The sequence below is a fragment of the Tauraco erythrolophus genome, chromosome 3, assembly GCF_009769465.1.
Source record: "Tauraco erythrolophus isolate bTauEry1 chromosome 3, bTauEry1.pri, whole genome shotgun sequence".
NCBI classification, from domain to species: domain Eukaryota; kingdom Metazoa; phylum Chordata; class Aves; order Musophagiformes; family Musophagidae; genus Tauraco; species Tauraco erythrolophus.
Genome location: NC_141467.1, coordinates 36,865,932 through 36,893,638, shown reverse-complemented (window position 1 = coordinate 36,893,638; position 27,707 = coordinate 36,865,932). Strand labels below are relative to the sequence as shown.

At 38.8% G+C, this 27,707-nt stretch overlaps 2 protein-coding genes across 3 annotated transcripts in view; one reads left to right on the top strand and one right to left on the bottom strand.

The window, feature by feature from the left end:
* The window catches only part of STX17 (syntaxin 17), a 38,228-nt gene extending 31,712 nt beyond the window's left edge, over positions 1–6,516 (top strand). For both annotated transcript variants that reach the window (XM_086608520.1, XM_086608521.1), the window contains exons 5-8: positions 390–508; positions 592–642; positions 2,706–2,792; positions 3,532–6,516. In XM_086608520.1, coding sequence (XP_086464646.1) covers positions 390–508; positions 592–642; positions 2,706–2,792; positions 3,532–3,771 — 497 coding nt within the window. In that variant the 3' untranslated portion in view covers positions 3,772–6,516. The remainder of the gene's footprint in view (positions 1–389; positions 509–591; positions 643–2,705; positions 2,793–3,531) is intronic.
* A 1,865-nt stretch (positions 6,517–8,381) lies between these two features.
* ERP44 (endoplasmic reticulum protein 44) overlaps positions 8,382–27,707 on the bottom strand; it is a 53,665-nt gene continuing 34,339 nt past the window's right edge. Inside the window, exons 5-12 of the mRNA XM_086609158.1 lie at positions 26,577–26,761; positions 25,978–26,093; positions 20,083–20,140; positions 18,582–18,698; positions 14,538–14,649; positions 13,944–14,085; positions 11,042–11,144; positions 8,382–8,833 (exon numbers count right to left, since the gene is read on the bottom strand). Of these exons, the coding sequence (XP_086465284.1) occupies positions 8,732–8,833; positions 11,042–11,144; positions 13,944–14,085; positions 14,538–14,649; positions 18,582–18,698; positions 20,083–20,140; positions 25,978–26,093; positions 26,577–26,761 (935 nt within the window). The 3' untranslated portion in view covers positions 8,382–8,731. The remainder of the gene's footprint in view (positions 8,834–11,041; positions 11,145–13,943; positions 14,086–14,537; positions 14,650–18,581; positions 18,699–20,082; positions 20,141–25,977; positions 26,094–26,576; positions 26,762–27,707) is intronic.

Here is a 27,707-nt window from a genome sequence, read left to right as displayed (position 1 = left end):
TGAGTAACTGTTCAGCTTTGGAAGCGCAGTGTTTTTATGTGTCGTATGTAAATAAAAAGTTTTTGTCCCATGCTCAGTTTTCTTAGCTGAGTTGATACAAAATTAATTAACTGACCTTGAATTCAGGAGTATAATTTAATATCATTCTCAGAACTGATTGTGAAAGTGCTGATAGAAATGAATCCATTTATTTGGCAATAACTTCCTTTTAAGAAACTGTCTAGTGCTGTAAGACTTTTCCCTGTATGTTCATATTCAGGGCTGTTGCGTGGCTTGAATTAGGATAAATATCAATGTATCTTTGAGAAACATTAAAAGGGAGAAACTTTGCACTTCACCTGCATTCTGATTCGGTGCATTTATTTATAAACATCATGTTCCTCATTCAGAAACTTTATATAACATGGAAGTGAAGGACGGCTCCCAAAGTTTAATCCAGACCTACTCCCGCCTTCCCAAAATACCTCAGGAAGAAAATGCAGCTGAGTCTTGGGAAACTTTAGAAGAGGTGTGTTGGAACTCCCTTACTGCCACGTTGGTGCTCTTGTTTTTAGCAACTACTACAAAATAACATTTGGTTTTTATTTGTAGGACTTGATTCAGCTTAGCGAGTTGGTGACTGAATTTTCTCTCCTAGTCAGCGTAAGTATTAATTCTGCGTTCTATCCTACATGGTCTTGTACAAAAAGAGGGCGAATGAGTAACTCCTAGTTGGGGGAAAAAAAGATAAGTAGTACTTCTGCCTGTCGTCTGAACTCAGACTGAGCTAGTATCACTTGATCAAAGTGACAGAATAGCAGAATAACATTAACTGGATTTATTCAGTCCAATATTAAAGACTACAAAATACTAGTCACTGTCAGGAACTTCAGGAAAATGCCAGTAGAGGCAGAGCAGTTTCCCCACAGTGAGCTGAGATGCCTGCACGAAGGTGCTGTCTTTGCCACTCAGGACCTATGGTAAATACACCTGTAGCTTCAAAGCTGGTACATTACACACTTTCCAAAGTCATAGGTGATGCATATAATGTTTACATCAAATTGCCTAGCAGTAAGGTGGAAGGGTTTCTTTTGGTTTTCCAAGTGCCAACAGAAGAAGAATGTTCAAAAGCATTAGTTTAACTACTCAGCTGCCCCGTCTGGTTAGAAAACTAACAGCTCTTCCTTCCCTACATCAGTGACTAATTGTTACAAGTGTCTTTGTGGCTCTCCTGTCAATTCGGGTTCTGTCAAGGTAGTTTTCTGAGGAGGCAACAGTCTTCTGTTTCACCACTAGTGCGGGTAATTCCTCCTAAGTTCTTGCCACCAGAGCAACTCCTGATGTTCTAGTCAGTGCCCTTGGCCATGAGCTGAACCTTCACAGAAGTTCTCCAGCTTTGACTGCAGACTTCTACTCAGGTCCCATTCATTTTTACAACTTCCAATTGTAATGTTGGCGACAGCCTTCACTGCACAGGGTCGGTGTTTCTCAGGTACTTTTTCTGGCTTAAGCAGCAGTACTAGAAAATTGTGAAGTTTTCCTCACCTTTATCATGCCCTTTCTCTGCTCTCACAAAGCTGCCAGAAGGTCTTCATCATCCACACTCTGTTCCCAGTGTTTAGTTCTTCCTGAGCCACAGGGAATTTAAATCCACAATTCTCATCTCCTAGGAGAGTTCTTTAATCTCCTTGCTGTTGGATAAATAAGCTAGCTTTTATCTTTTCAGCTAAGTATGTGCTGCTTCACATATACAAAAAAAAAGACTAAGATTTATTAGGCTGGAGAGGGACTGCAAAAATTTCTATTCAGTAGCCTAAATGTTAGCACCTTTAGCTAAAAAGGAGGAGTTCCTGTTCCCTGGACTTTCTGGATTTTACACATAACCATCATTAGATACAATAGCAAGGATCTAAAGTGTGTGGACTGGATACTAGATGAAGAAACCAGAGCTGGTGGGTTCAGCAGTTTCTGAATTAGAAAGAGGAAGAAAGTTTGGAATGCCTTTTATTTTAAGCTGACCACTAGCCATCTCATTGTTTTGTGACACAAAACAGCCTGGGTACTGCTGAAATTAAAATAAGAACAAACCCAAACCCTTTATCTTGTGCTCCAGTGTTCTCTAAGAGAACAGTGTAATCTGACTGCATTTGGAGAAAGGATGGAACATTTTTGTAAAACCAAACAGTAAAATACAGAGCAACATCAAGTATATTTTCAGTACTGTCACTACTCTATTTGTAAAGGTAGTCAATGTTTTATAATGTTATAATTAAACACTTCTATTTAGATTTCTTGGTGCAGCTTTGTATGTTGGAGTTGGTACTGATCTTGTAAATGCTCTTTGTAGAATTTTTTTTGAACGTGAAACTCAGCAGGAAACAAAAAGGCCAGTTTGGATTATTTCTCCCTTTGGAATGCGAGTTCATCTATTCACAGAAAAGATTTAGAAATCACACGTTTTGGGTTGTTTTCTCTAACTGCAGCAACGCATTGTATAATACCCACACCATATTATTACTTAATAGTTCAGATTTTTTTAAATTAAGTTTGTAGTTTCAGCACAGTTTATCAGATGCTATTAATGAACCACCATTAAGGCTGCACGGCCGCAGTGTGTAGGAGATGAAAGCGGCTGTGGGGCCCTGATTACAGGCATTAAAATGGTGTGTATTGGCTCACTGCTGCTTCCCAGCAGGTTACCTCACTCATAATTCCTTTGCATCTAGTCTCAGCAGGAGAAGATTGACAGGATTGAAGACCATGTCAACAGTGCTGCTGTGAATGTTGAAGAGGGAACCAAAAACTTGGGGAAGGTAGGGATCTTCTCCTGCTGCTGAATCAATGGTACTCTGCCTCCCAGCAATCCTCTGTATTAACCCAATTGATCTGCCGTCTTTAATGCTGAGGGAGCCAGCAATTAAGGAAATAAGGAAGAAATGACCCACAGGTAGCAGGGGGAAAAAAAAAATCAATCTCTCTTGTAATTTTCTATCACATCCTGGCTACTAAGAAATACAGTTGGGTGTTTTTTTTTCTTTTTTTTATGCTGTTCTGATGCTACGTTGCTCTACCTGCAAAGACAAGCATTCAACAACTGGCTCTCAAGAATGAAATACGCGTGAAAGACCAGGTTGATGATAACCTGCAGTTTCAGTTCTATGCAGATGTCAGCCATAGTTGCTAATAAGCCACAAACCTACATTCAGGCATGTTACTGAAAAGTCTGAGCATTTTCTCAGTTTCTCATCCGATTTAATGACAGAGACGAGGTAATAAATAGTTTACATAATCAGGCAGTAGCATGTAAAAGGACCTGGTTCTCCTGCATACAGGAGATAGATGAATTTTCTATTGGTTTTAGTACGTTCTGTCATACATGTAGGACAGTAGATGATCTTTTTTTAAATACTAATTTGTAAAGTTCATTTATCACTGAGCATTCAAGTCATTGCCAAGAGCAATGAGGGGAAAATGCACATCACCACAGGCAAGTATTCTAACTTTTTTTTTCTCTCTCTCTCTTTTTTTTTTTTTTTTTTTTTCCCTTTACAGGCTGCGAAATACAAGCTGGCAGCTCTGCCTGTCGCAGGTGCAGTCATTGGTGGAGTGGTGGGGGGTCCTATTGGTCTCCTTGCGGGCTTCAAAGTGGCAGGAATTGCAGCTGCACTTGGTGGTGGGATTTTGGGTTTCACAGGTGGAAAATTGATACAAAGAAGGAAAAAAAAAATGATTGAGCAGGTCTCTTCCAGCTGCCCAGAGCTTTCTCACCAAAGTGCCAAAAAATCCAGCTGAAGTATAGATTCATTATAACAAGGAACAAAAGTGTAGCAGCCACGCTAATGACAGATTTGCAGCCTTATTGCTTTAAATACAAGGCTGAGTTGTGTAAATTTTGACAGCAGTACGGTTACTTGGGAGGGGTGAAACGGTAATGTCAGAATTTCTCTTTTCAGATGTGATAAGTTGCATCAGTCCTTTCAAAATTATATGGATAACTTTTATTTATAAAATTCTTAGGTGAGATACATGTACAGCTATGATGGGTGACAGGTGCTTCATGCCAAATTTGTCGGCAAGACACTTTGTGCAATACAAAGAGAAATATTTGGAAAACCCTAGTGCTTTCCCATGAATGCCACCCAGAAGCTGGAGCTTTTATTACAGTGCTCCAAAGAAAAGAAATAAGCTCCATCTATCTTTCATGGTCATAGTACTTTAAATTTACTTTCATTGATCTGGATTCCCAAACTCCTCCTGTGTATACCCCCAGGACACAGCTGACTATGCCTGTTCAATAATGAACAGGAAGGTGTGGAAAAAAACCTTATGTATATCCCACATCTGTCTCCATCAGTCAAATCAGATCAGCATCATAAGCAGCTTTTCCCCTTTTTTCAGCTACTTTTAACAATTTTTTTTTTTCAAACTCCTTCTCTTGTTCAAAGTGTAGTTAAGAATGAAACAGTCCAAGCAGCAACCCAGTGGGACTGCTACTGGAGAATAATAACCTTCCATGGCTGTTCAACTCCTTGTCTTGTCCTAAGAACACCGTAAGGGATGAAGTGCCAAGCTCTGGCATTCTGAGCCAAAAGTCTCCACTTACTTAAGCAGCACTTACTGCTAGATGTTGCTCTTGCTTCTCGTCTCCTGCCACCAACAGCACTCTGGTGGGAGAGCTAAACAGCTTCCCTGGAAGGCAGTGCTGCAGCCAGGCCTGCTCCCTCAAGAGTCTTTATTATCTCTCAAGGGTGGCGTTAAGCACCCAGTCAAAGGCTGGAGAAGCAGCGAGGCCCTTTCAGTGGTGCCAGTGTCAGCTGACATCCCCAGACCATGGGACTGTTTTGAAAATGTCAACCTGGTACTGTTTACTTTAAGTAAACCCTGCTTGTTTGGGTCAGCTGCACACCTCCTGCATGTTGTTCAGTTCTGAAACTCCTGCTTCCACCCACACCCTACAGCAGCTTCTCAGCCTTTTCAAGATTTTTGGGCATCCTGTGAAGGCTGTTAGGGGGTGAGATGCTGTCAGGGCTTTTGCTAGCTTTTTATAGCAGATGCCTGTTATTCTTACCATCCTTATTTTGCTGCTTAAGAAGCCTTTTGCTTCTGAAACTTCCATTGTTAAATACAGGAGTGTTAATGTGGTTTTATTTTCACATAAATAGTACTGTTGTCACATAATCTACTGTTCAGCACATGGTCCTACCTCCATCCTTCCAGGTCAGTTCCCACGCTATTGCTGCTACTGTTTAGGGGAAGAGAAATTGAGGTTGGGAAGCTGCTTTTTAAAGTTTTTAAAATTGTTCAGTTCATCCTGAGCTCCGCTTGAGTCCAGCTTTATGAGGTGAACACTGAAGTCAGTGTTCAGTGATAAGGCTCCCTAGCAGGGAACACTGTATAAGGAAGCATACTAGAGAAAGAGCTCCCTTCTCTTAACCAGTACTTCGATATCATCATTGGAAATAAATGACAGATGATAGGGTTTTGTGCCTAGAGACACTGTAAGCAACTGTTAGGTACAGCACAAATATCTTTTTCTGAACAGTTCTTCCTTATTACTTTTAAAATACGATTGAACTTGCTATCAGCCAGACCATTGTGTCTATTTTGAGTAGGTTTGAGGCTCAGGGAAGCAACGTGTGCAAGAATAGTTTTCACAAGTAATTGCAAACATTGTCAAAACTGCATGTGTTTAAAGCCACAGTGCCTACATCTGTAAAATCAGCTGGAGTGGAAAACATGACCCAAGTAATTCAAGCTCATTTGCTCCTGTCAGGCAAAAAGCACTTTTGTTTAAATGCATCCACTTTGGATGTAAACACATGTAATGAGCTTGTAACAACTTCATACTGAGGCTGTTCATTCCTTTGATATGTAATTTCTACAGTTAAAGGAAGAAACTGAGAAAAAAAAAAAGTGTTCTTAATCAGAAACTGTGGTTGATTCTTTGTATGATTTTAAAAAGCAATGTCTGCTTTCCTACCTACTATGTGTTTCGAAACCTTGTGCATTTAAATTACAGCAGCTGCATTAGAGACACTGAGGACTCCACCCTCTTCCCCCCCAGCTCGACTAATGCCAAGACAATCTAAATTCATAAAACTCAATTCCTGCCACAGCTTATTTTATGAAATGTCTAGCACAAAAACTATTCTTCCTCCTTGTGTCTTTAAGGAAGCAATTTCAAAACATTGTGTACACACTAGACTTGGGAGACTATTTAAGCTATGATTTTTTAAAATAGATGAGTTATTTACATACATGAAGAAACATGGGCATCTGAGTAACCAAACTAGCATTTAAATTGCTAGGCATGTTAGTCAGAAGAAATGTAAAATATACATCATTCTTTTAGACCAAATAAAAGTTTTTGCCTATGAGACTGGTTGTACCACTTATTGAGAACGTCGTGGTTTACTTCCTTTCAGCACCTAAAAGATTAATGCCTCATGAATTTTATATTATTAAAATAATTGCATTGCTGAGATTTAAGAATCCTGAATTGAGCTACCAAACACATGCTACAGCTATTGAAATATTTACATTGAAATTAACACAAGTTCCTAAAATGCTGCATGCTTCTAGTAACTCATACACATATGCTAGCTCAGAAACAGCCTCCTTAAGTTCAAGTAAAGAGAGAGTTTGGAATGGTTCTGTTCCATTTATAAGACAACACTAATACTGTTTGACAGCTTCCTATGAAAGCCTTGAGAAGTGTCAAAGGAAGTGGTTAGCTGAGCATCAAATGGTTCAAACCATTGATGTAGAGGATCAGAGTTGGAGGGCTCAATTTGAAACACATCTCACATTTTGTCCAACACTTGCTCTCTCTTGGCAAATTATTTCATCAGATAACTTCAAAAGTTCAAGTGATACTCAACATCATGTTCGGCATACCTAGACTTTAGCTTTTCAACCTCCAATGAATACACAATTAGATGACTTGAGTGCATAACTGTCATAAAACTGTTGCATCTAGTTGTCTACTTAGTGCTAGGATCCCAAAGCTCTGGGAACAAATCCTTACTCAGAAAAGCTAACTTGGATGAAGGAATGGCAGAGGGGGTTCATCTCACTCTCTAACTGAAAGCACCAGCCACTGGACTGTTGGTTGTATGATGAGGGAGCATCTCTCTCCAGAAAGAGAAGTTTAGATGTCTTCCACCAAACAACATGTTAGTAAGCAACCTCAGAGGAGTAAGACGAGTAGTTGTAGGCACTGTGCTGGAATTGACTAGAATTTCAGATGCCTGAACAACTCCAGAAGTTCTGCAGCACCACCTGCAGACAAGTGGCAGCCTTAAAACCACACCCTGCTCACATCTTCGGATTCCACCTGTAAGGTGGTATGACTTGGCTGCAGAAACTGTTTGATTTGGCACGATAGAGAATGAGACAAGAGAAGACCTGGCTTTTGGGCACTTAACGTGCACTCCAAAATGCAGATTAACAAAACCACCAAAAAAAAAAAGCATTCCTGTAAAAAAATCTTGCAATACTCTTTTAGCTATCAAGTCTGCACCTGCTCAGTTAGCTGTAGCTTAGTGCTGGTTGGTACAAGCAACTGGCTCCTCAGCATCACCCCCTAGAAAGCTCATGTGCCTGTTGCTGCAGGGGCTTGATTCAGTAGCCTCTCAGGATCAGCTTTTGCCAGAGCTGCACAGGACCAGGTCAGCCTTCTGCCAGTAACTGAGTAGGTGACATCTAGCTGAGAGGGAAAAGGAATCCCAAGCTGTGAACTGCAGCAGTTGGGGCACTCGCTGAAGTAAACATGAACCCAGTGGTCCACCTATCCAAAGAACAAGCTTGCTTCTAAGGACACTAAACCTTGGGGGCCTAAGTCAAGAATTCAAAGAATAAGCAATAAGTAAGGCACAAGCCAGACAAAGAGAGTAAAAGAAAATTTGCAATCGTTCAGAAAGTAAATTTCTGCCAGGAAAGCAGGGACCCAAAGAAAAAATAAAAAACCCCCAACTAATCATAACACATACATACAGAGATCAATCCAAGACTGACAAAACTAAGATGGCAGTCCACCCATAGTCTTCTCCTACTTTGAAACGTTTCCAGCATTCATGTTCTTTTAACACAACTGAGTGGATGATACAGCCACCTTATTTCTAGGAAATCGGAGCAGGTCAATACAGCCCTTTCATCCAAAGTACAGCCATTATCATTAAAACTTTTCCTGGCCTCACTTGGTATTTTAATAGAATTGTTTAATCACTTAGACATTTACACCCAGTAAAGCACCACACGAGATTCTGTAAAACTTTAATTTATTCCCCTCCCAAGTATCCAGAATAGAAGACCCTCTTAAGTGGGAGAAAAACGTGACAAAGAAAGAGATTACCAGGATAGCTGTTCACATGAAGAAGAAGAAAAAGCACATACTACCAAGGTTACACAGAAAACAACCCAAAAGTCCTATTTAATGGGATAGTGCAAGTTAACAGCATGTCTCTGGCAAGGATACCTTCATTTGGATTATAAAAGTTTTACAGAACAGTTAGATTCAGAGTCTGGATGGGTCTCTGATATTTTACTATAGCATTAGGAACGTACGGTTTGAAAGATGCTGTACAGAATGACCCACCAAACAAATGTATTTACAAGCCTGGGGAGAAAAAAATTATTTTTCAGTTTATTCAAAATAAAATACACATAGAATTATGAAAATATAGGTTTACTATTTCCACCACACAGAAGTCAATGCTGCTGTCTGAAAGGCTTGCAAGATTATTTCAAGTTTTTAAAGTTCATCTTTTTCCCTCAATAAGGTGTACCTATGTTCACTGGGTGCCAGTTTCTGGAATGAGCTCTCTGGTGGGCTGCTTGCTAAATCCTGAATTGGCTGAAAAATAGAACAAACAGTAAAATTGCTTGTTAGACTCATTTTAATAACCAATCACTTCCATTAAATGAACTTCTAACATTAATTATGGGAGCGCACGAATGTCCAGCATGCTCACAAATTGAAGTGGGTTTTTTTTGGGTTGTTTTTTCTTTTTTTTTTTTTTTTTTCAAGGCACATTACAAGTCCCAAGTAGGTGGAATACACACACACACATTTATGAAGCACCATCAGTTAAGGATATTCCTCTCGTTGGCACATCTCAAAGGTAATGGCCATCACACAAGTTTCTGTAGAAGTGACTTAAAAAGTATTTCAAATGTACCCCGCTGTCTTTGTTTGAGTCTACCTACCTCTTGTGTGAAGGTGTTCTAGTTTGTGTGTTACTGAGATACACCAGGGCAAAAGCAACATCACTGCCAAAATATTTTAGAACTCCTTTTTTACAGAAACTGAAAAAAACCCTAACAAACAAGTAATTCCAGGGACATACAAGACCTAAGACAGCGGCCTCCAGTTTAATTAACGCCGTTATTTCCATCACACATGCATACACGTCTTCCACAAGATGGCAGGATGCCATATGGAGATGAGAAAGTAAACAGCCCAGATTTTGTGTGCATTTTTCAAGGCAGAATGGAAACGGGAGCAAGCCTGCAGCTCTAGGCAACGAGCCTGTGCCCAGATAGGCAGCAGGATCCAGGGACTCAGCAGGCTTCCTCCCTCCCTGGCCAAGCCTCCTCCGGATTGCAGTTGCCTCAGAGTGTCTCGTCCTCATGCACGTCTGTCTAATTCTGAGCTGACCAACTGCCTGGCCTACACCTCAGTGTCCAGCCCTATTTCCTGCATCTCTTCTTGTTGACCTGAATTCTGGTTGTTCAAAGGATTCCTGAGAAACACAAGGAGTTACTAGTTAAATGAATTACTGCTGAGATAATTCAGCCCTCATGTTTTCACAGCCAGTCAGGACAACATTCAAAAGTACTCATTCCCTTGGCCCAAGGCAAGCCCTCCAGAGCTTTCATGTTTTTAAATCTTTTGAGTAGGGTAACAAGAGGCTGCACTTACACAGCTTGGTGTAGAGCCACCCTTACCACATCCCACAGATGACCAGGAAAAGGAGCCTAGTAGACATAAATTGTTTCTGTCCCTCAACCATAGGTTCTGGGATGGCCCAAGGCACCCCAACACAAGAGCACTGGGCCTCCTCTGGGGTCAATGTGACCCTTTGAGCCCTAGACAATGCAACATGTAACTTAAAGATAACTCTTTAAAACCAGTTACTAGTTTAGAGAGGGCCTAAGGTAAGGAGAAGGTTACCAGACAGGCTGTTACACCTGCGCTTTTCAGCATGACACCAAGCATACGAGCTGAGCAGTGTATCAAAAAGATACAAGACGGATCAAGACACAGAAGACTGGGCTGAGCAAAGGGAATCGAGGCTGGTAATGCCCTTTCTTTTCTGCCTCTGGGATTAAACTGAACACTGAGGTGCTCCTGAGTTTCGTCTGGAGATGGATCTAGTAGTTGTGCTCCTGAAGAAATCCCAGGATTAGAGATCCCTAATTACTTCCAGCCATGTAATTATACAGCATGACAACCTTTGAGCAGAACAGTGACAAATCCAAACTGACAAATGCAGCTCGTGACCACTATTAATGGGGCTTGTTAACTGCATTAATAAAAGTAATAATCCCTACTACCGCTTATCAATCTTTTGTAGATGCTCTAACAGCCTCCCTCTTGCTTGGATTGGTGACTATGAGTAAATATATAAAACATTCGGTCAATAGATGCGTTTCCCCTTAGAAGCACCCTCTCATAGCATGTTGTGTGGGAAATAATGCATCTATGATGTATCATCAGTTTTCCCACTGAAGTCACATGAGAAGATAAGAGAAGCTCTGTGAGGTCAGAACAGTCATCTGGCCCAAGATCCTCTGCGTCATTGGAGAAAATATAGATTCTTACACTTTTCTCTAATTCAAGGCAAACAGGTACCATACTTCCTCCTAATACTCTCCCTGTCTTTACCCAAGGAAGTTAAAGGAAGAGCCAAGCAGAAGAGGCAATGTTACGCTTCTATAAATAGATTTCTCTTTCAGAGTGAAGCTAAAAGCACACACATGTTAAAAAGTACAGCTCTGACAAGGAGCAAAAATGGTCTTTATTAAATGGCCAAATTAAATGTATTTGTTGCAACCTTACCTGACCAGGTGCTACATCAGTTGGATCAGGGCCATGATGAAACTCTCTATGCAATTTTCCAGAATGCAAGTCTAGTACAAATTGCTTCAGTTTACCTGGAATTCTGGAAAAAATCCAACAGAAACACCCACATGTTTATTACAAGTTAAGTCCAAACACAGAAGATTTAAAGTGCACTGTTTAGAGTAGCCGATTTCTGTTTATCTGGCACACTATGTCCACTTTTAGGTGATTAATAGAGGACAGGAAGCCAAATGGTTTGTTAAGGTATCCTACCAGCTTCTTTTTCTTTCCACTGTCTCTTGAGAACACAGCAAGTATTTCATCTTTTCAATAGCTCCCACAGAGTGGTACTAGCCGATAACTTCATTGTATACTCGCTTCAGCTCCCCACTAACCATAATGTAAGAGGGAACAGCAGGTTCCAAATGCACAGTTTACGGATACAAATGACAGTTGGGCAGCAGTATTGACAAAACATCTTTGAAAGGCTCTCTAGTGCCTGAGCAACTGCATATACACTAGAGATAAGCACTAAGAGGATATCAATGTAAATCTAATCCGAGATCATCTACTGTCACCCACAGCAAACGTGCTAAACTACAGCATCCAATTTTATTTGTGAAACGTCAAATAGACTAAAAAGCTTACAATGAAGAGTTGATTTGCAAGTATTAAAGACGAGATAAAAAACTGTAACGTCAACGCTATGCATGCAATCAAAAGGTAATGTATGAATGGAGACAGGTTTTGTAGGGAGTCTTTCATCAGACCAATTTAGGAAAGAGGGACAAAGTGTGGCAGGCACACTGCTGGAGACATTCCAGCTGCAAGAGCATTTGGTGCCTACAGCCTCTTGTAGCTCAGCCAGTTCTTGCTGAGAAGCTATAACTTATCTGTTGAACACTCCTTGCTACCTGTTCTGACCTGGAACAGCAGGATGAATAGGGCCAGGTGGCCAAAGTATGAGGACAAAATACTGGGTGGTGGTCTGATTTGCCTATGACATGGCTATTCTCCAAAAAGATGACTCCCTAAAGAGAGAGGAAATCTTTTAGTGGGGCGGTTCCAAAAGTACCATATCCTGACTCTATTGGTTGGTGGTAGCATTGAGATTACAAGAGACAGTCTGGGGCCGGTTTGTAGAGAAGCCCAGAAAATATATTAAAGTGGCAGAAATCCTTGCAGGTAGATGAAAGCCTCAGAATTAAGATTTTACCTATTACTTAAAAAAACAAAACAAAACTCAAAAGCAACAAACAAAAGAAAATAAAAACAAAAATCCAAACCACACACACACAAGAATATCACCCCAGGATCTCCAAGCTCTCCTTGTTTCCAACTGATGTTAGGTATTTCTAAGTATCAGCTCAATCTCCTAAAGTAAGGTTGAATAATTATTTATCATTAAGCAACTGCCTACAACCCTGACATCTCCCTCATCTTCATTTGTAGGTAACAACTGGTATACAAGCAAGCAAGTAGCTTGTATTTTTCTGATAGTGTTTCACAGAAACAGAATATGTAAGCAACATTAACATGAAAGTCTAAACTAAACATCTCTATTCCCCTTTAAGAGAGATTAATTAATTTTAGGGCTGTTTGAAAAGTGACAATAAGGAGAGTGCTTTCAAAATGCAAATACCCCACTACTTCTTTTAAAGCGCTGGCATGTGTAGTGTGCATGATATTCCAAAGCAACAGGAACACAGGGAGAAAAATAAGTCACTACCACAGTTTCCACATACACAGCTTTAGATATGTTAAAAGCACTATTTGAGATACATCAGATAGAGACTACATTTTAAGAATAAGCCTGTGGAGGATTATGGGGAGAAGCTAGGTTTGAACCCTCCTTCCAAATGTCAATATTTCAGGTAGAAAAATGCCTGCTGGAATGGCAGAATTAGACACGGGGTTACGTTCACATTGCATGCCAAGTCTAAGCTTTGAAACCTTGGGCTTTGACAAAAATTAAATACCCCGAGTTTTTAAAAGTATGAATGGGCAAAAATACTGAATGGGAAAAAAATCAAGTCTGAAATCCTAGGCATCTAACCAGGACTTAACAAACAGTGTATACGCAGGTGCCTCCTTTGAGACAGAAACTGGAGTTTAACACACAACCTGAAGACAAAGACGGAACAGAACGCTTGTCTTTTGCTGAAAGACCCTGAAGATAACATGTTCAGATCTTCACTCCTCAACTGAACCCCGGGAGACAGAACATCTGCTTCCAAGGCAGTACAACATAAAGAGATAAGCTGATGTGAAGAGGATTATCAAAGTGGCATTTCGCCTAAGCACCCTGATACTACTTCTCTCACATATTTTATCCAGATAACATGACAATGATCAGCCATTTTCCAAGCTGCACGTGGAAAATTTCAGAAACTCACGCAACAAGGATTTCTCTGCCAGCTTTCCAGGTTTAGACTAATACAGGAAGGCTGGAATTGCACAGCAGGAAAAACTAAACCAGCAGGCTGGGAATTCTTACATAGTGCATTTTACAGTAATCATTGCATAACACAGCACTTAAACATTCCATATAGTATTTTAAACCTTTTGAAGTTAACTGATTTATCTAGATCACCACTAACAATACGATGCCAGGCCCCAAATGCCTAACTACTATGGAAAATAGCAAAACTTTGAATTAGAAGAATAGCAGCATCTAAAAACTTCATGTGAGATTCTCTTCTTGCATAAGGCAATGCAACTCCACTTAAAACAATGACTTCACACCAATTCATACTGCTTTAAGGCTCTGACACTGGATCATACATAGGCAGCCTTACCTATTAGATTTATTCATCTTGCTATCATAGTTCTGATTAAAATATGAACACACGTCTTTTCTTTTGTTCTCAAATCAAAATGCACAAAGAGAAATACTTACGACAAGTCACTGAAGTCTGGAAAGACGTACATGTGCCTAAAGCTATCGATGGCAATAACAGGGCAGTCTGCTGGAGTCTTCTGAATATGGAGAAGTGGGTGCCTGAATTTATCACAGTCAGCATGGAGGAAGTTTATTGTACCTTAAAATTATGAGCAGACAAAAATCCATGTTAGGATTCTTTTATTATCTTGAAACCCTAAACACTTCCATAAGTATTACAAAGGTGGAGATATTAAGTAGACACAACATGAAAAACTTGAAAACAGATTTAAGTAACTAACACCACCAGAATAACAGAATTTCTTAAAGTGTTTCTGGCCACAATACAAACTGAAGCTTTGTTTAATGCCCTCTCAAATAGCATGAAGTCATTTAGACAAGAAGGATTTCTGAAATAGTTACTCACTAATGAGCTGTGTATCTATTTTCATCATTTCTAGAGGAGTTGGTCCTCACTGTCGAAAGTACATAAAGCCCTTCGGACTCAAGAATCTTAAAGCTAGGATTCTGTTTGGCCTTTGCTTCCACTTTAAGTTTGCCTAAAAAAATTATTCCAGTAAAAAAAAGAAGTAGTTAGGAGTTACTACAAACCTTTTTCACTTATTAACTGTCGTGCAACCTCCTGTTGGAATTTCTCTAAACTCTCCAAGTCATCTTTCATATGGAAAAGTATGAGAAAAGGCAGGCCTTCTTCTGTCAGTTCCTGCACAGAAAACAAACAAATCTCTTTTCTTCTATTTCTTAAGGGCACTTAAATAAGCAATTCCAGCAATTTTCAAATTCAGTGAGATGTCTACTTTAAAAAAAGCTGAAAGAACAGGACTAAAGATGTTAACTGCTGACCCTTCACCTACGATAACTGAATGATACAGTTAACCCTGTTTCCTTCCTCTGTATCATATACAGCAGATAAAGGATGAAGCGACTTCATTATCAACATTTTGGAAAGGGATACACTCGCACTGGAATACTTGCTCAAAATAAACACAACATCTTCATAGAAACAGCAGTAAGGTCTGAACAGCACGGTATTAAATTCTATGAAAAGCTGAGGGTGTATTCTAGACCCAGTCTTAGTTTGGTTCACGTAATAAGTTGGTGTCTTCTTAGCATAACACACGAATTAGTATCTTTATATAACTTTATCCTAAAAAAAAAAAAAAAGAAGAAAAAAAGGAGCCGAAGCGAATGATATTGCTATATCAGTTATGATCAAGTACTACTATTTCGCCAGTAACTATGTCCTAACTGGTCATTTGTATAACACCATTCTTAAATTCACAGGCTAGTGTTTTACTAAAATTGACAAAGAAATGAAAACCTTTGTTGGACAGGCAAGCTTTAGTTCCTCATAGAAATGTGTTCTTGCAGCTTGAGTGCCTTTTGAAGATCTCTGTCCAGGGACAGATAAATGTAGGAACTCCTTGAATGATTTATTTGGGATTTTTCTTTTACTGAAAACCCAAACAAAACAAGAACAACAGGTATTTGCTTGCTTCAAAAGTGTTTTAGGCACCTTTGAATATCAGCTCAACTTGCTAGAGCCTGATTGATGAAATAATAATTTATCGTCCAACGAATGCCTACAGTCTTGCCTATCTTTCATTTGCACAACTGGTGTACAAGCAACTGCTGCTATTTCTGGAATTCTAGCCCGTATCAGAATAAAATATCTATGCTTTTTCAGAAAGACAGCATTTGTTCGTTCTGCCACCAAATAGAATAGTTTCTTCAGATATTTTTGATTTGCAGTAAGTTGGAAGAAATGCTTTCCATATCAGCAGGCAGCCAGTTACATAGTGTACCTGAAATGGCTACCATTCTCCCTTCAAACAAGTGTGTCAGGTAAGTTGAAGCTTTTAACAGCAGAGTGCAAAGATCCTCATAACTTCAGTGCTTTCGACGAAACCCAAGCTTCCCATTTCATCCCTAAACCAACTATTAATCACATTTGCTCATTTTTACACACATGAATTCGGCTGGGTCTCAGCCTCCTCTCCTATTAGAGTATGGGAAAAAGTCTGTTTCGTACCACTACAATTACGGCTCCATTTCCTCACTCATTTCAGCAGGTATGTTTCCAGAGGCAGAACTCCCAAACAGAGCTTGGTATTCCAGCTCTAAGCTGCTCTCTCGCTTGCCAGCAGCTAAAAGGACAACCTCAGTTCTGGTATCTGCATAGCTAAAGCCCTTATATGTGGCAACTCATATTCACCAGATCAATTCATATCGAAACAGCTGCTAGGACAGCTGGCTTGAAAGCCTTGCTAATTTTGGCTCTACCTGGTTTCTATAAAGTACCTTCTTTAGTTTGCTTTTCTATTCCAGCTTTCATAGCATGTCTTACTGATCAGGATGTGGCCAGCGGCATAGGTATTTCATCTGCTTTGGACTGCTCCCTCAAAAGCTACTGTCTCATTTGGCACTAAGAATAATATCAAAAGAGTTTTCATTAGATCTGAGCTGCCCACATTACTTCTGTATGTCTCTGAGAAACTTTCTACCCTTTCAAAAACTTACAGTTCAGCACCATCATCAGACTACACGGTTCACTAAATGTAAAACTAAACAGACTGATTACAGGTTAAATGGTGACTTCTTCTGAATGACGTTACTGATCCCAACAGTCTTTTCACATCAAGTACAGGGACTCTTCTCTCAAACAGACTGTCTTCTCTATCAGAAGACCTTACTTCAATTACTGCATGTTGTCTAAAGTTACAATGATGAACTCCATTCAGATTGGGCATCTTCCTGGCTAGCTTGCCCATGACACTTACCAGATAATGAAAACATTAGGAAAGAAAATGAGGGAAAAACCTACCAGCAGTTTACAGAGGCCAGTTTTGATTTTAAAATGGAATTTCAAGTCTGTGGTAGAAATTACTGTCTTGATCTTATTTCTGTGGTATTCTAGTACCATAAACACAGCTTAACAGTCACAGTGCTTTGTATTTTTACACTGTAATATGGTGCAGTATGCATTAAGAGCCTATTTAAATACTGTACAATCTCAATTTTGGCATGTTTAAATTTGTTTGGGTACTGCCAGCACTGAAATTTTTAAACAAATGTTGCTAGGCAAAATGTCACATTGGAATTGTAAATATCTGCCTAAGTAAACAGGAGTCGAGAGTTGAGAGAAAAACCAGAAAAATCACAACACAATGTGGTACAAGCTGACAGCGATGAAAACCTTGGCTTCCAAGGCTCAGAATCCCATTTCACCATGGGAAAAGTACACTGAAAATCTACCACACACTTCTAAACATGTTAACATGTGGCATCTTTTACATACTGAGTTGCAAATGAAGAATTAAAATTTGTTTAACTAACAGAACTTTGCCATAAAAGTTGGCTGGGTTGACTAGGAGATTGTACTTAAACCATTTTGTGCATTCTGCCCTACTCCTGCCCTCTGTCATGTAACCTGACATGTTGTGCATGCCCAAAACAGCAGTGTTACACAGGCTGCAGATTCAGGATAGAAAAATTAAGTGTGTAAACTGAGAACAAATCATCTGATTGATTCTTTGGTTTCTAATCCAGTGTGGACAACATAGTGCAATTTGTTACAAGTCTCACCAGTGTTTCTAGCAGATGCTGTGGCTATGCACAAATACTCCTTTTGAGATACTACAAACTTGCTAATTTTCTAAAGATTTTTTTTTCCCCTGCTGGTTATTTTACAAAAAAAAAAATTATAATATGGAGTTGGAAATAGATGAAAGATGAATAAGTTACAAAAGAAAACAGAAAGCATTGAAAGAAAATAAGGGTAACAAGAAGAATTCCAAATTCCATCTTATGAACTACAGAGAAAAGAAGAAACGCAAGGGAAAGAGCATATGATGTTAAAAAGATTAAGAAGGTACCAGTGCTTAAACACAGATCAACAACAACAAAAAAAATCGCATGGTTTTTATTACAATTCCCAGAAGATTGCCGGGTCTGTAGATGGTCAACCACCATTTAATGTTTTTATTTGTTACATAATGCTTTGGAAGTGCTTAGTACAGAAACGTTTTTCTACTACTAACTTTAACATTAAATTTAAAAAGTTGATTACAACTAAAGGATTGTTCATAACTATTTTACTCTTTCAAACCATCAGGCACAGACCGACATGGATATTTTCTACCCTGACTAGAAGCATTTTTTCAAGGTCATAATAGATGCAAAAAGCACCTTAGTAAAATTTATGTCTGGATCTTAAATCAATATTTAGTCATAACATCTGTATAAATAATATGTGCTTACTTTAGATGAATAATGCAACGTACTCGCAAGGTGTTACACACCCAAGTGTACTTACAGACACACACCTTCTTATACAGGCACATCCTTAGCGTTCAGGTGTCCACACTCTGCAGATCACTAGACACTTCTTCTGTGATCTATATGCATGATTATAACCTCTTACTTTAGTAGTCTACAGAACTACTACAAATCTGTCTCCAGTGAGTTTCAAGTCTAACTAAAAAGCTCCAAAAGAAAAGACATTACCTGACAGCTATTTTCTGCCAGAAGCAAAGCATGCAGAAAGTTCTTTGGCATGGATTAGAGACCTTGAAAGAGACATTTTGGTTTTGAGAGAAAAAACTGCAAAAGTAGAATGGTAGAAAAAATTATTACCTCCCCATTTTCAAATGTAATTTCTCGAACTAGTGGTACACATTTATCTTGTGTCCATGCATAAATCAAATCAAAATTGGTTAGTGAGCCTAAATACACCATATCTGGAGCATTTTCCTGTTGAAAAGAAAAATACGCTAGTTGAAAACAGTAAAAATAACATTGCTACCTACAAAGAAGATTATTTACCTGACAAAGTAACAATATCCATAAAAATATTGAAAATCAGTCTTATACCAATGGTAACCCTTGTGCATACAATATTTCTATTAACTATGTTACAAAAGCACATTGGGAAGATAAATATTATATATGACCATTTATGCAGTCAACTCCACTTTTAAGACAACTTAAGAAGAACTGAGAAGGTACTTTGTTTCCAAATTAGAGATGCTTCAAATAAAGGCTATTTAGAGTTCTGTTAGGTTAAGAAATAGTATCTACATACCTAAACCCCCCATTTAGATATAAACTAAATGCAGATATTAAGCTGCTTCACGCTGATAGTTACAAAGACTCATCAAAAAACCCTCCTGATGTCCTACAGGACTCAAAACTAGTATTTTACATTTGCTTTGCAAAAGAGAGATGAATAAATAATGGTTTTCTTTTATTTGCTAGTAGTTTCAACTCAGAATTCAGTGCTGCCATCTTTTCATGTAATTACAGTTTTGGTTAACATGAAGTGAAGCATGACTTCGCAAGCTGTGGCCATAACTGAACACACCTTAACTCAGAAATGCCATATAAATTAGATAACCTAATAAACTCTGCTTTTGCAGAAAAAGGTTTGAAACTCCCTCTCCCCTTAGGTATTTTTTATTTTATTTCTCTTTTGTAAGCAAATTTTTTAATACGTTAAATTTGAGAAGGGAGCAGATTTTCAGATATTAATTATGTTTCTAAAATGCAATTCCTGCAGATTTTCTTCTGTACTGAATTCTTCCTCAAGTAAAACTATGTTTATGAGAGTTTGTTAACATATAGGTAATTTTACTAATTCTGGTGTTTTTCCATGTTTGGTTTTTTTTTTCTTTTTTTTTTTTTTAAACACAGAGAACAGCTCTTAACCCTTGTAGGCTAATACACATAAGACAGGCAAGTGACAGTCAGAAAAATACTTAGTAATTGTCACTTGCTTTGAAAAACATGAAGTCCACCAGATGTTGAGGTTCACAGATTTTTAAGACTTCTATAGAACACAAAGTATCTATACACATGATGAGTTGACTGTGTTTCTACAGGAAAAAAAAAATCTGGACATTCACATTTAAAGTGACAGATTTAAGTTTTGTACACTTAATCGGCAACAAATGAGATCAAGATCTTTTTCACTGACTCAAAAACACTAGTTCCTATGATCCTATTTCTCAAACTATTGAGTGATGAAATAAAATTAAGATTTAGATGCAGTAACATACTGAATGATCCGAATAGTCTCCACTCTTTCATATTCACATATAATGACAATAAGCAGAATAAAATAGATAGTTACACTTACCCCTGGTGGCTTGTAGATTACATTGTCTCCGCTAAATCTCTCTGCTTTTGAAACAGCCCTACAACAAACCAACCAGTAAGCATGTCTTGGTAGAGACAAAATAAATGAGATACCAAAAAGTCATATTTTCATTTGTATCCTTTCTTTACTTCTTTTTTCCCTTCAAAATTTGAGAATTAAAATCCTTAATCTTTAATTTAAAGTAAGCTCTAAAATGGCTCCACAGAAACTTGGCCTGGCTAGATAAGAAGATATTAAGGGAGTCAGCAAGATGCATCCCTAAGATTACAAGTGTGGACTAAAGGTATCAAAGTGCGAGTGATGAATGCCAGCATAATTTTAGAAAAGAGACCAGAGAATAATGTTAATGAATTAATATAACCATGTAAATTAAAAAAAACACCACCAAACCCACATCTATTCTTAAGGAAATAAGAGGACAGAAAGGTGGATTCTTGTTTGCATTTACTCTTCCTGTTCCATTGTTTACACTAGGAATTTACATCTTCTCACCCTGATAAAGAAGGGCTTTGAGGTGCTCTACCAGCACAAGCTATGAGAAAATGGATAGCAAATAAACCCACACTGTCCATTTTACCCTCAAAACAGATCTAGAGAGCACAAGACACAGCATGCACTTTCTGACCACTGATGATATGGTATGTGTGTACCCGGAGAACACGTGCAGTTCTTCCTTAGTATTCAGCTTAATATGTCACCTTAGTAAGTTCCTCCCCTGTCTCTGGAACATTTCATGGTTCCTTAATCCCATTCACAACAGAGCGCCCTGAAAGCTGCTAGGTTGTACCCTCCAAATTATCATTTCTTATTCAAACAAATGGGCACAGCTATGCAACCAACAGAGAAGATAGAAAAAAACTAAGGAAAAAAAGTTCTCAACAAAAATAAACCCTTCCTCCACCTTCAGACATCAAAACAGGCCTCCTCTCCTTCTCTCCTATGCCTTAGTGTTCTAACGTAACTCATGCTGCAAGACAGAACTGACTGGCTGCATATGCCAGAAAGAGCAAAATGAACTACCTATTTCTTTTGCTTTTAGCGCAGGCTAAAAAGAAAGCATGTCAGGCTCTGGAAAACATTAATTAGGTGTTCCAGCTTCTCCAATTATAGTATTTCTTCTGTGGACTCAACATTAGCATTGGTGAAGACTGATTAAGAGATATAAGGGGGAGGAAAAAAAAAATTGAGATATTTTTACTTCTTATCTCAATGCAAGATGAGGTAAATCTTCTAGAGGTCTGAACAATTTAGAGGGCCAAGAAAAAAAAAAGGGACATCATAAGGCTTAACTTAAAAGTACCTACATTTTATCTATTTAATTTGATCCAATTATCCCTTTCTTATCACATACAGAAGATGCCTTGCATCGTGTGTTATGCCTATCAGTATTTGCAGCAGTTTAGAGATACCTATTTCAAAAAGCATTTTCGTATTCCAGACATGACTGCTCTCATTATGTGAAATTAGGCTTCTTTGTGACCATCATCGCTGAGGTAAACCACTCATATCCCAAACAATCCTTCATTGAATAAGAAGAAAGTGAAGACACAGAAGCCACCTGCCCAATCACTGCTTGGTAAGCTGATAGTAATCTATAATGAAATATATGCTCTAGGGTAAGCCTGCAGTAGAACCCAAAATGTCCTCTTCTCTGTTCTTCCACTTCAGTAGCTGCAGTTCTGATTGATTCGTTTCAGACAACTCAAACTGGGGACATGATGTGAAAACCCTAAATGCCTTAAGATATACCTTTTTCATAGATTCATAGATTTCTAGGTTGGAAAAGACCTTAGAGATCATCAAGTCCAACCATCCCTAATCCCCATTAAACCATATCCCTAAGTAGATCATCCACCCTATTCTTAAACACATCCAGGGATGGGGACTCAACCACCTCCCTGGGCAGCCTATTCCAGTGGCTGACAACCCTTTCAGAGAAGAAATACTTCCTAACATCCAACCTGAATCTCCCTGACTAAGCTTATGCCCATTTCCTCTTGTTCTATCACCCATCACTAATGTAAAGAGTCCTTCCCCCACCTCCCCACCATCTTTTCTCAAGTATTTATAGGCCGTAATCAGGTCTCCCCTCAGCCTCCTTTTCTCCAGGCTAAACAGCCCCATTTCCCTCAGCCTCTCCTCATAAGTTTTATTTTCCAGCCCCTTGACCAGTTTGGTCGCCCTTCTTTGGACCCGCTCCAGGAGCTCAGTATCTTTCTTAAAGCGAGGGGCCCAAAACTGGACACAATATTCCAGGTGCGGCCTCACCAGTGCCGAGTACAGGGGCAGGATCACTTCCCTGCTCCTGCTGGTCACACTATTCTTGATACACGCCAGTATCCCATTGGCCTTTTTGGCCACCTGGGCACACTGCTGGCTCATAGCAAGCCGGTAGTCAACCAACACCCCCAGGTCCTTCTCCGCCAGGCAGCTCTCCAGCCACTCTTCCCCGAGCCTATAGCGATGTTTGGGGTTTTTATACCCCAAGTGAAGGACTCTGCACTTGGCCTTATTAAAGCTCATGCCATTGGCCTCAGCCCAACAATCCAGTCTGTTCAAATCCCTCTGAAGGGCCTCTCTACCCTCGAGCAGATCGACACAGCCTCCCAGCTTGGTGTCGTCCGCAAATTTACTGAGGGTACATTCAATTCCCTCATCCAGGTCATTGATAAAGACGTTAAACAGAACTGGACCCAGCACTGAGCCCTGGGGAACCCCACTGGTGACCAGCCTCCAGCCAGATTTAGCCCCATTTACCACCACTCTTTGGGCCCGGCCATCCAGCCAGTTTTTAACCCAAAGGAGGGTGTGCCTATCCAGGCCAGCAGTTATCAGTTTCTCAACCAGAACGCTATGAGAAACTGTATCAAAGGCTTTACTGAGGTCTAGGAAAACTACATCCACAGCCCTTCCCTCGTCAACCCTGTCATAGAAGGTGATCAGGTTTGATTGGCAAGACCTGCCTTTCATAAACCCATGTTGACTGGGCCTGATCACCCGGTTAACCTGTATGTGCTCATTAATAGCACTCAAGATAACCTGTTCCATGACTTTGCCCGTCACCGAGGTCAAACTGACAGGCCTGTAGTTCCCCGGATCCTCCTTCCGCCCTTTTTTGTAAATGGGGGTAACATCCGCCAGCCTCCCGTCCAGCGGAACTTCCCCAGTGAGCCAAGACTGCCCAAAGATAATGGACAGGGGTTTGGCAATGACATCCGCCAGCTCTCTCAGGACTCTCGGGTGGATAGTTGTTTTAAAACAACTACCGAAACGGAAACTCTTCAGTTTGCATTGTGTCTCTTCTTGAAGCAGTAATGAAGAACGTGAAACTCTTGCAACCTCACAACCTGCCCCTCACCCCAAGTATTTGCTTGCTAACATAAAATTAAAATGGTTCCTAGATTCGTCACTCTCTTCCATGAGTTACCTACAGTTCATCATAGCCTTTTAAGATAAAAGTGTATTTTGGCTGTTTGTTTTGGTTTTCTGCATTTGGGTTCCTATGCTATAGCTCAATGGCACAAGGTCATTCTCTTCTCTCTCTAGTTCTACTTCCAAAATCTACCTCTAGTCATCTCTTCATCAGTATCCTTCCTGTCTCCTTCGCTTACAAGTCTTCTCTCATTAGTCTTGCTCTGTGGTCACCTCAGATCTTAACAGAACTGTAAGGATCAGTCAATTTAAGAATAGTTTTAATTATCAAGATGATCTGCAACTAAGTACCACTAATACAGTTTAAAAATAATCTATTACAATTACCTAAAACCAGAATAATTTTGGCATAGCAAGGAACAGTTCTGCCTTTACAGAAGTCAGCAAAGTAATTATTTTTTCCTGTCAAACTGATCGTTTTGAGTTTATTTTAGCTTACCAGGAATTTGAACATGACAGTTCACATTACCATATACCTCCCAAACCATGCACCTGTTGAATCATGTCCATAGCAAAACCAAAAATCTCTCCTAGGGGCTGTTAGGATGCTCAGTCAGAAGAGTTTGACTGATCAGTGCCAGCTCCCCATGAAACGTTTTGCTATACATAATCTGAATAGAAAACACTGTTATATAGCCAGTATCTCCCTAGGAAGTCTTTTCACATATAATTTTTTAGGAAGCTTGGGAGCCACAGCCACTCAGACATGAAAACATTTAGATTCCAAGTCTGCACTTTAAAACAGAAACAGCTCCAGGTTAAAAAGGGAACAGGAATCTTGGAGAAGAAAATAACAAGCCTCCTGTGCAATCTTTAGTTACATGGGCTGCAAATAATCAGACTCTGATCCGTTCCATTATGTTTGCTTATTACTTATATGTAAAGAAAGAAAAAAAAAAGCAAAACCAAAAAACCCATAGTAACTACTTCAAAAATGGCATCCAACAACCAAATGCTAACACTGAGTGGTGGGAGACAACTTCTTTTTATATGAAGTTGACATATAGCAAACCAGACAGACAGACTCAAACAATAGGGGAGAGAGTCTTAAAGATATTAATTTTAACTAATGATTTTTTTAAAAGGCATTCCTGAAAAGAATGAAAAGTCATATGAGGGGGCAAAAAATAAAATTCTAGAAACTCAGACTGGCTGCCCTGAGAACAAGCATGGATGCACTCATCAGAAAACATTTGAGATAACGGCCATTCTAGAGATAAGACCAACAGACCTGCAGACCACAGATTTACAAGATTTGATTATTCTCTCATGGCCGTCTCCTTATACAGTCATAGGATACCTAATTGAGAACTGAAGGAAAGGAAAGCCACGGGTACTGCACATTACGAATACTCTCCCCACTCCCTAACCTTTTTTTGGAAACATACTGGAAGAGGCGTCAGCAACTGACAACAGATTTTGTTCAAACAGATGAAATATTTTCTATCTCGATAGATCCTCTCAGTTTCTCCCCTATTCTTTACTACATCAAATTCAAAAAACAATTAGGATAACTGTATACAGTATAAAAGCTAGTACAACCCATGCAAATTCCTGATCTTGCAGCTGTGGGTAGACTGCAAACCACTGCATTGACATTAATGCCCAATCATTTTAAATTGGGTGGTGCTGGCACATTAAACACCACAGAAAGAATCTATAATTGCATTTTATTATGCTACTTAAATTGGGAGTGATTCCCTTTTTTAATTCTTCTTCCAGTGAAGATCTTTGAATATTTTAAAATGTTGCTGTAAATCTGTATAACAAGGAGAAATTTGAATAGGCTAAACACTATGTAGCTCATCAATGCAATTGCTTTTCTAAACCGTTAGCATGTGCAGTGACACAGAATTCGCATGACACAGACCCAGGCACAGAAATCAGGCATTTTGGAACAAGGTCCTTTTCCCTGACATCAAGAGGAAGTGAGAAAGCAACTACTGAATTATTCATTACAGGAAAAAAGGAAAGGAGAAAAAAAAAACTATAAAAAGAAGGAAAAAACTCCTACAAAAAATGGTCATATTTTAAAGAAAAAAATTCGGAGTTTGAAAAAAAAAAAAAAAGTTACTCAATCTGCAAAGCTGATAAAATTTTTTGCCAAAGTTTCCAATCTCTTCCCTACTTGTTCCCCTCTCACTCCAAAGAAGCAGGGTCTTAGGACACAACTGTCTAGCATCCCTCTCCAAAACATCCCCAATTACATTTAAACTATACTGACAGAGTGGAAAAAAAAGAAAAAGAAAAAAAAAAGCAAGCTAGATTTCACAGCAGTTTTCTCCTCCTATCCTTCTCTCAGTGTATTTATCTGTTAAGGTCTGGTCTCTTCAGTTATGCCACACTGAAAGTATTACAGAAGTCCATTCAATTAAATTGTACACAACTCATTAACATAATTTCAATAATGAAGCCATGCAATCAAGAAATTTTAAAGCTTACCCAAAGGCAGACAGGAACACACAATCATCATGCAAAATATTTGCTACTCTTTCAAACGTTCTGTAATTGTCAGAGTCCTTTTGCTCGAAGTATCCAACAATACTTCTTCTGCTGCGCTGTAAAAACAAAGCTTAAATTATAACTTACCTCAAATCATCAACAACTATCATTACTCCCTAAGGATATTAAATATAGAGGTGCCATTCATTCAACAGCCAATAACTGTGCAGAAGTTATTTCTTTTCCATCTTTTCAATATTCAGAAGCATCCTTGTGAAAATTTTTCCAGCGAGGAATATTAGAAGTATCTTGTCAAATACAACATACAATTCTTTTCAAACTATTAAAAGTGAGATGAGTAATTTGAGAGTGGAGTTATTGTAACAAAATGAATGCAGTTGAAAGCGATTATATTGGAACAATCTGTAATACTGGAAATGATCCAGTTTTGCACTTAGTTTAAAAACAGCACTCAACATTTCTGAATGGGAAAAAGAAGTAAATATATATTTCAACTACGTTATGTTTCACCAGTTCAACACTTTAAAAAATAAATAGAATAAGAATATATTTAGAAGGAATAAAATTGAAATACTTACATCAAGAGAACTAATTTCTTCCAAATCCTGGACCTCCCGTATAGGGTTACTCTTCTGCTGTCTGATATAATCTGCTATTGCTGTCACAGATCTCTGGCCTCTGTATTCTCTCTTCATCATCATTCCATTCCGGAAGAGTTTCAGGGTTGGATATTTGCTTATCCTGTATCTCTGAGCTATATCCGCTGAAAAGAAATTAAGAAAATAAAAACCCCTACAAATACAGAAATACATTGAACATGGTAAACATGTATACGTGTGCATGTAAGTGGAATCGCTGAACCAGTAGTTCCACATTTTTAAAGAACTAAAAAAACCCACAAACCAAAACAACCAACCGAAAAAAAACCCTAAACACCGTCATAGGGGAGAGAACAGATAGCGGCTACAGTATTTTTCATATGCATTGATCTTCATTAAAAAATCATGACCAAAATCAGGGGTAAGTAAAGACTCGACTTGGTCAGCTATACTCATTTAGTACACTTCCTACAAACAACTAGGAAAGCCAACTTCAGAGCATAACAAGAACATGACAATATGAAGAGCTTGCCCAATCTCAGTTAATTAATCCACATGAGAAAATTTTAATAAAATAAATCATCCTCTATTTTTCTTTAAATAACTTTTTAAATCTCAATTACAGTGCTAGAGATATAATTGTCATGTATTAAATTTTAGAGAATGTGAACAATGTGCAAAATATTTCTTGAAGTCTATGAAAGCCAGAAGACTGCTGTTACAGTTCTGAGCTGTTCAGATTTTGAACGAATACAAAATTTCAAGTTTCTAAATTAAAGCAAACACCTCTCTTGTCAACCAGTGTCAGCATTCCCTTCAAGATAGCACATCATCCACATCTATACATGTGGCCCAGCTTTCTTCTAGACTTGGACCACACAGAGCTTCATGTAATAAAGTAACACATATTTGCATTCCTCTCGCATAAGAGCACCAGCTATTTTCACCTTTATATAAGAGGTCAACTATTTCAGTTATTTATTAATGAGACTTACAAATGTAAAAGAAGAATAAAAAAATGAAAGTAAGTTTTACAGTAAAAGTAGAAGAGCAAAGAAGAAAGCTGAGCAGAATCAATAAAGCCCAGTTTTCCACGAATGTGTGTCCTGT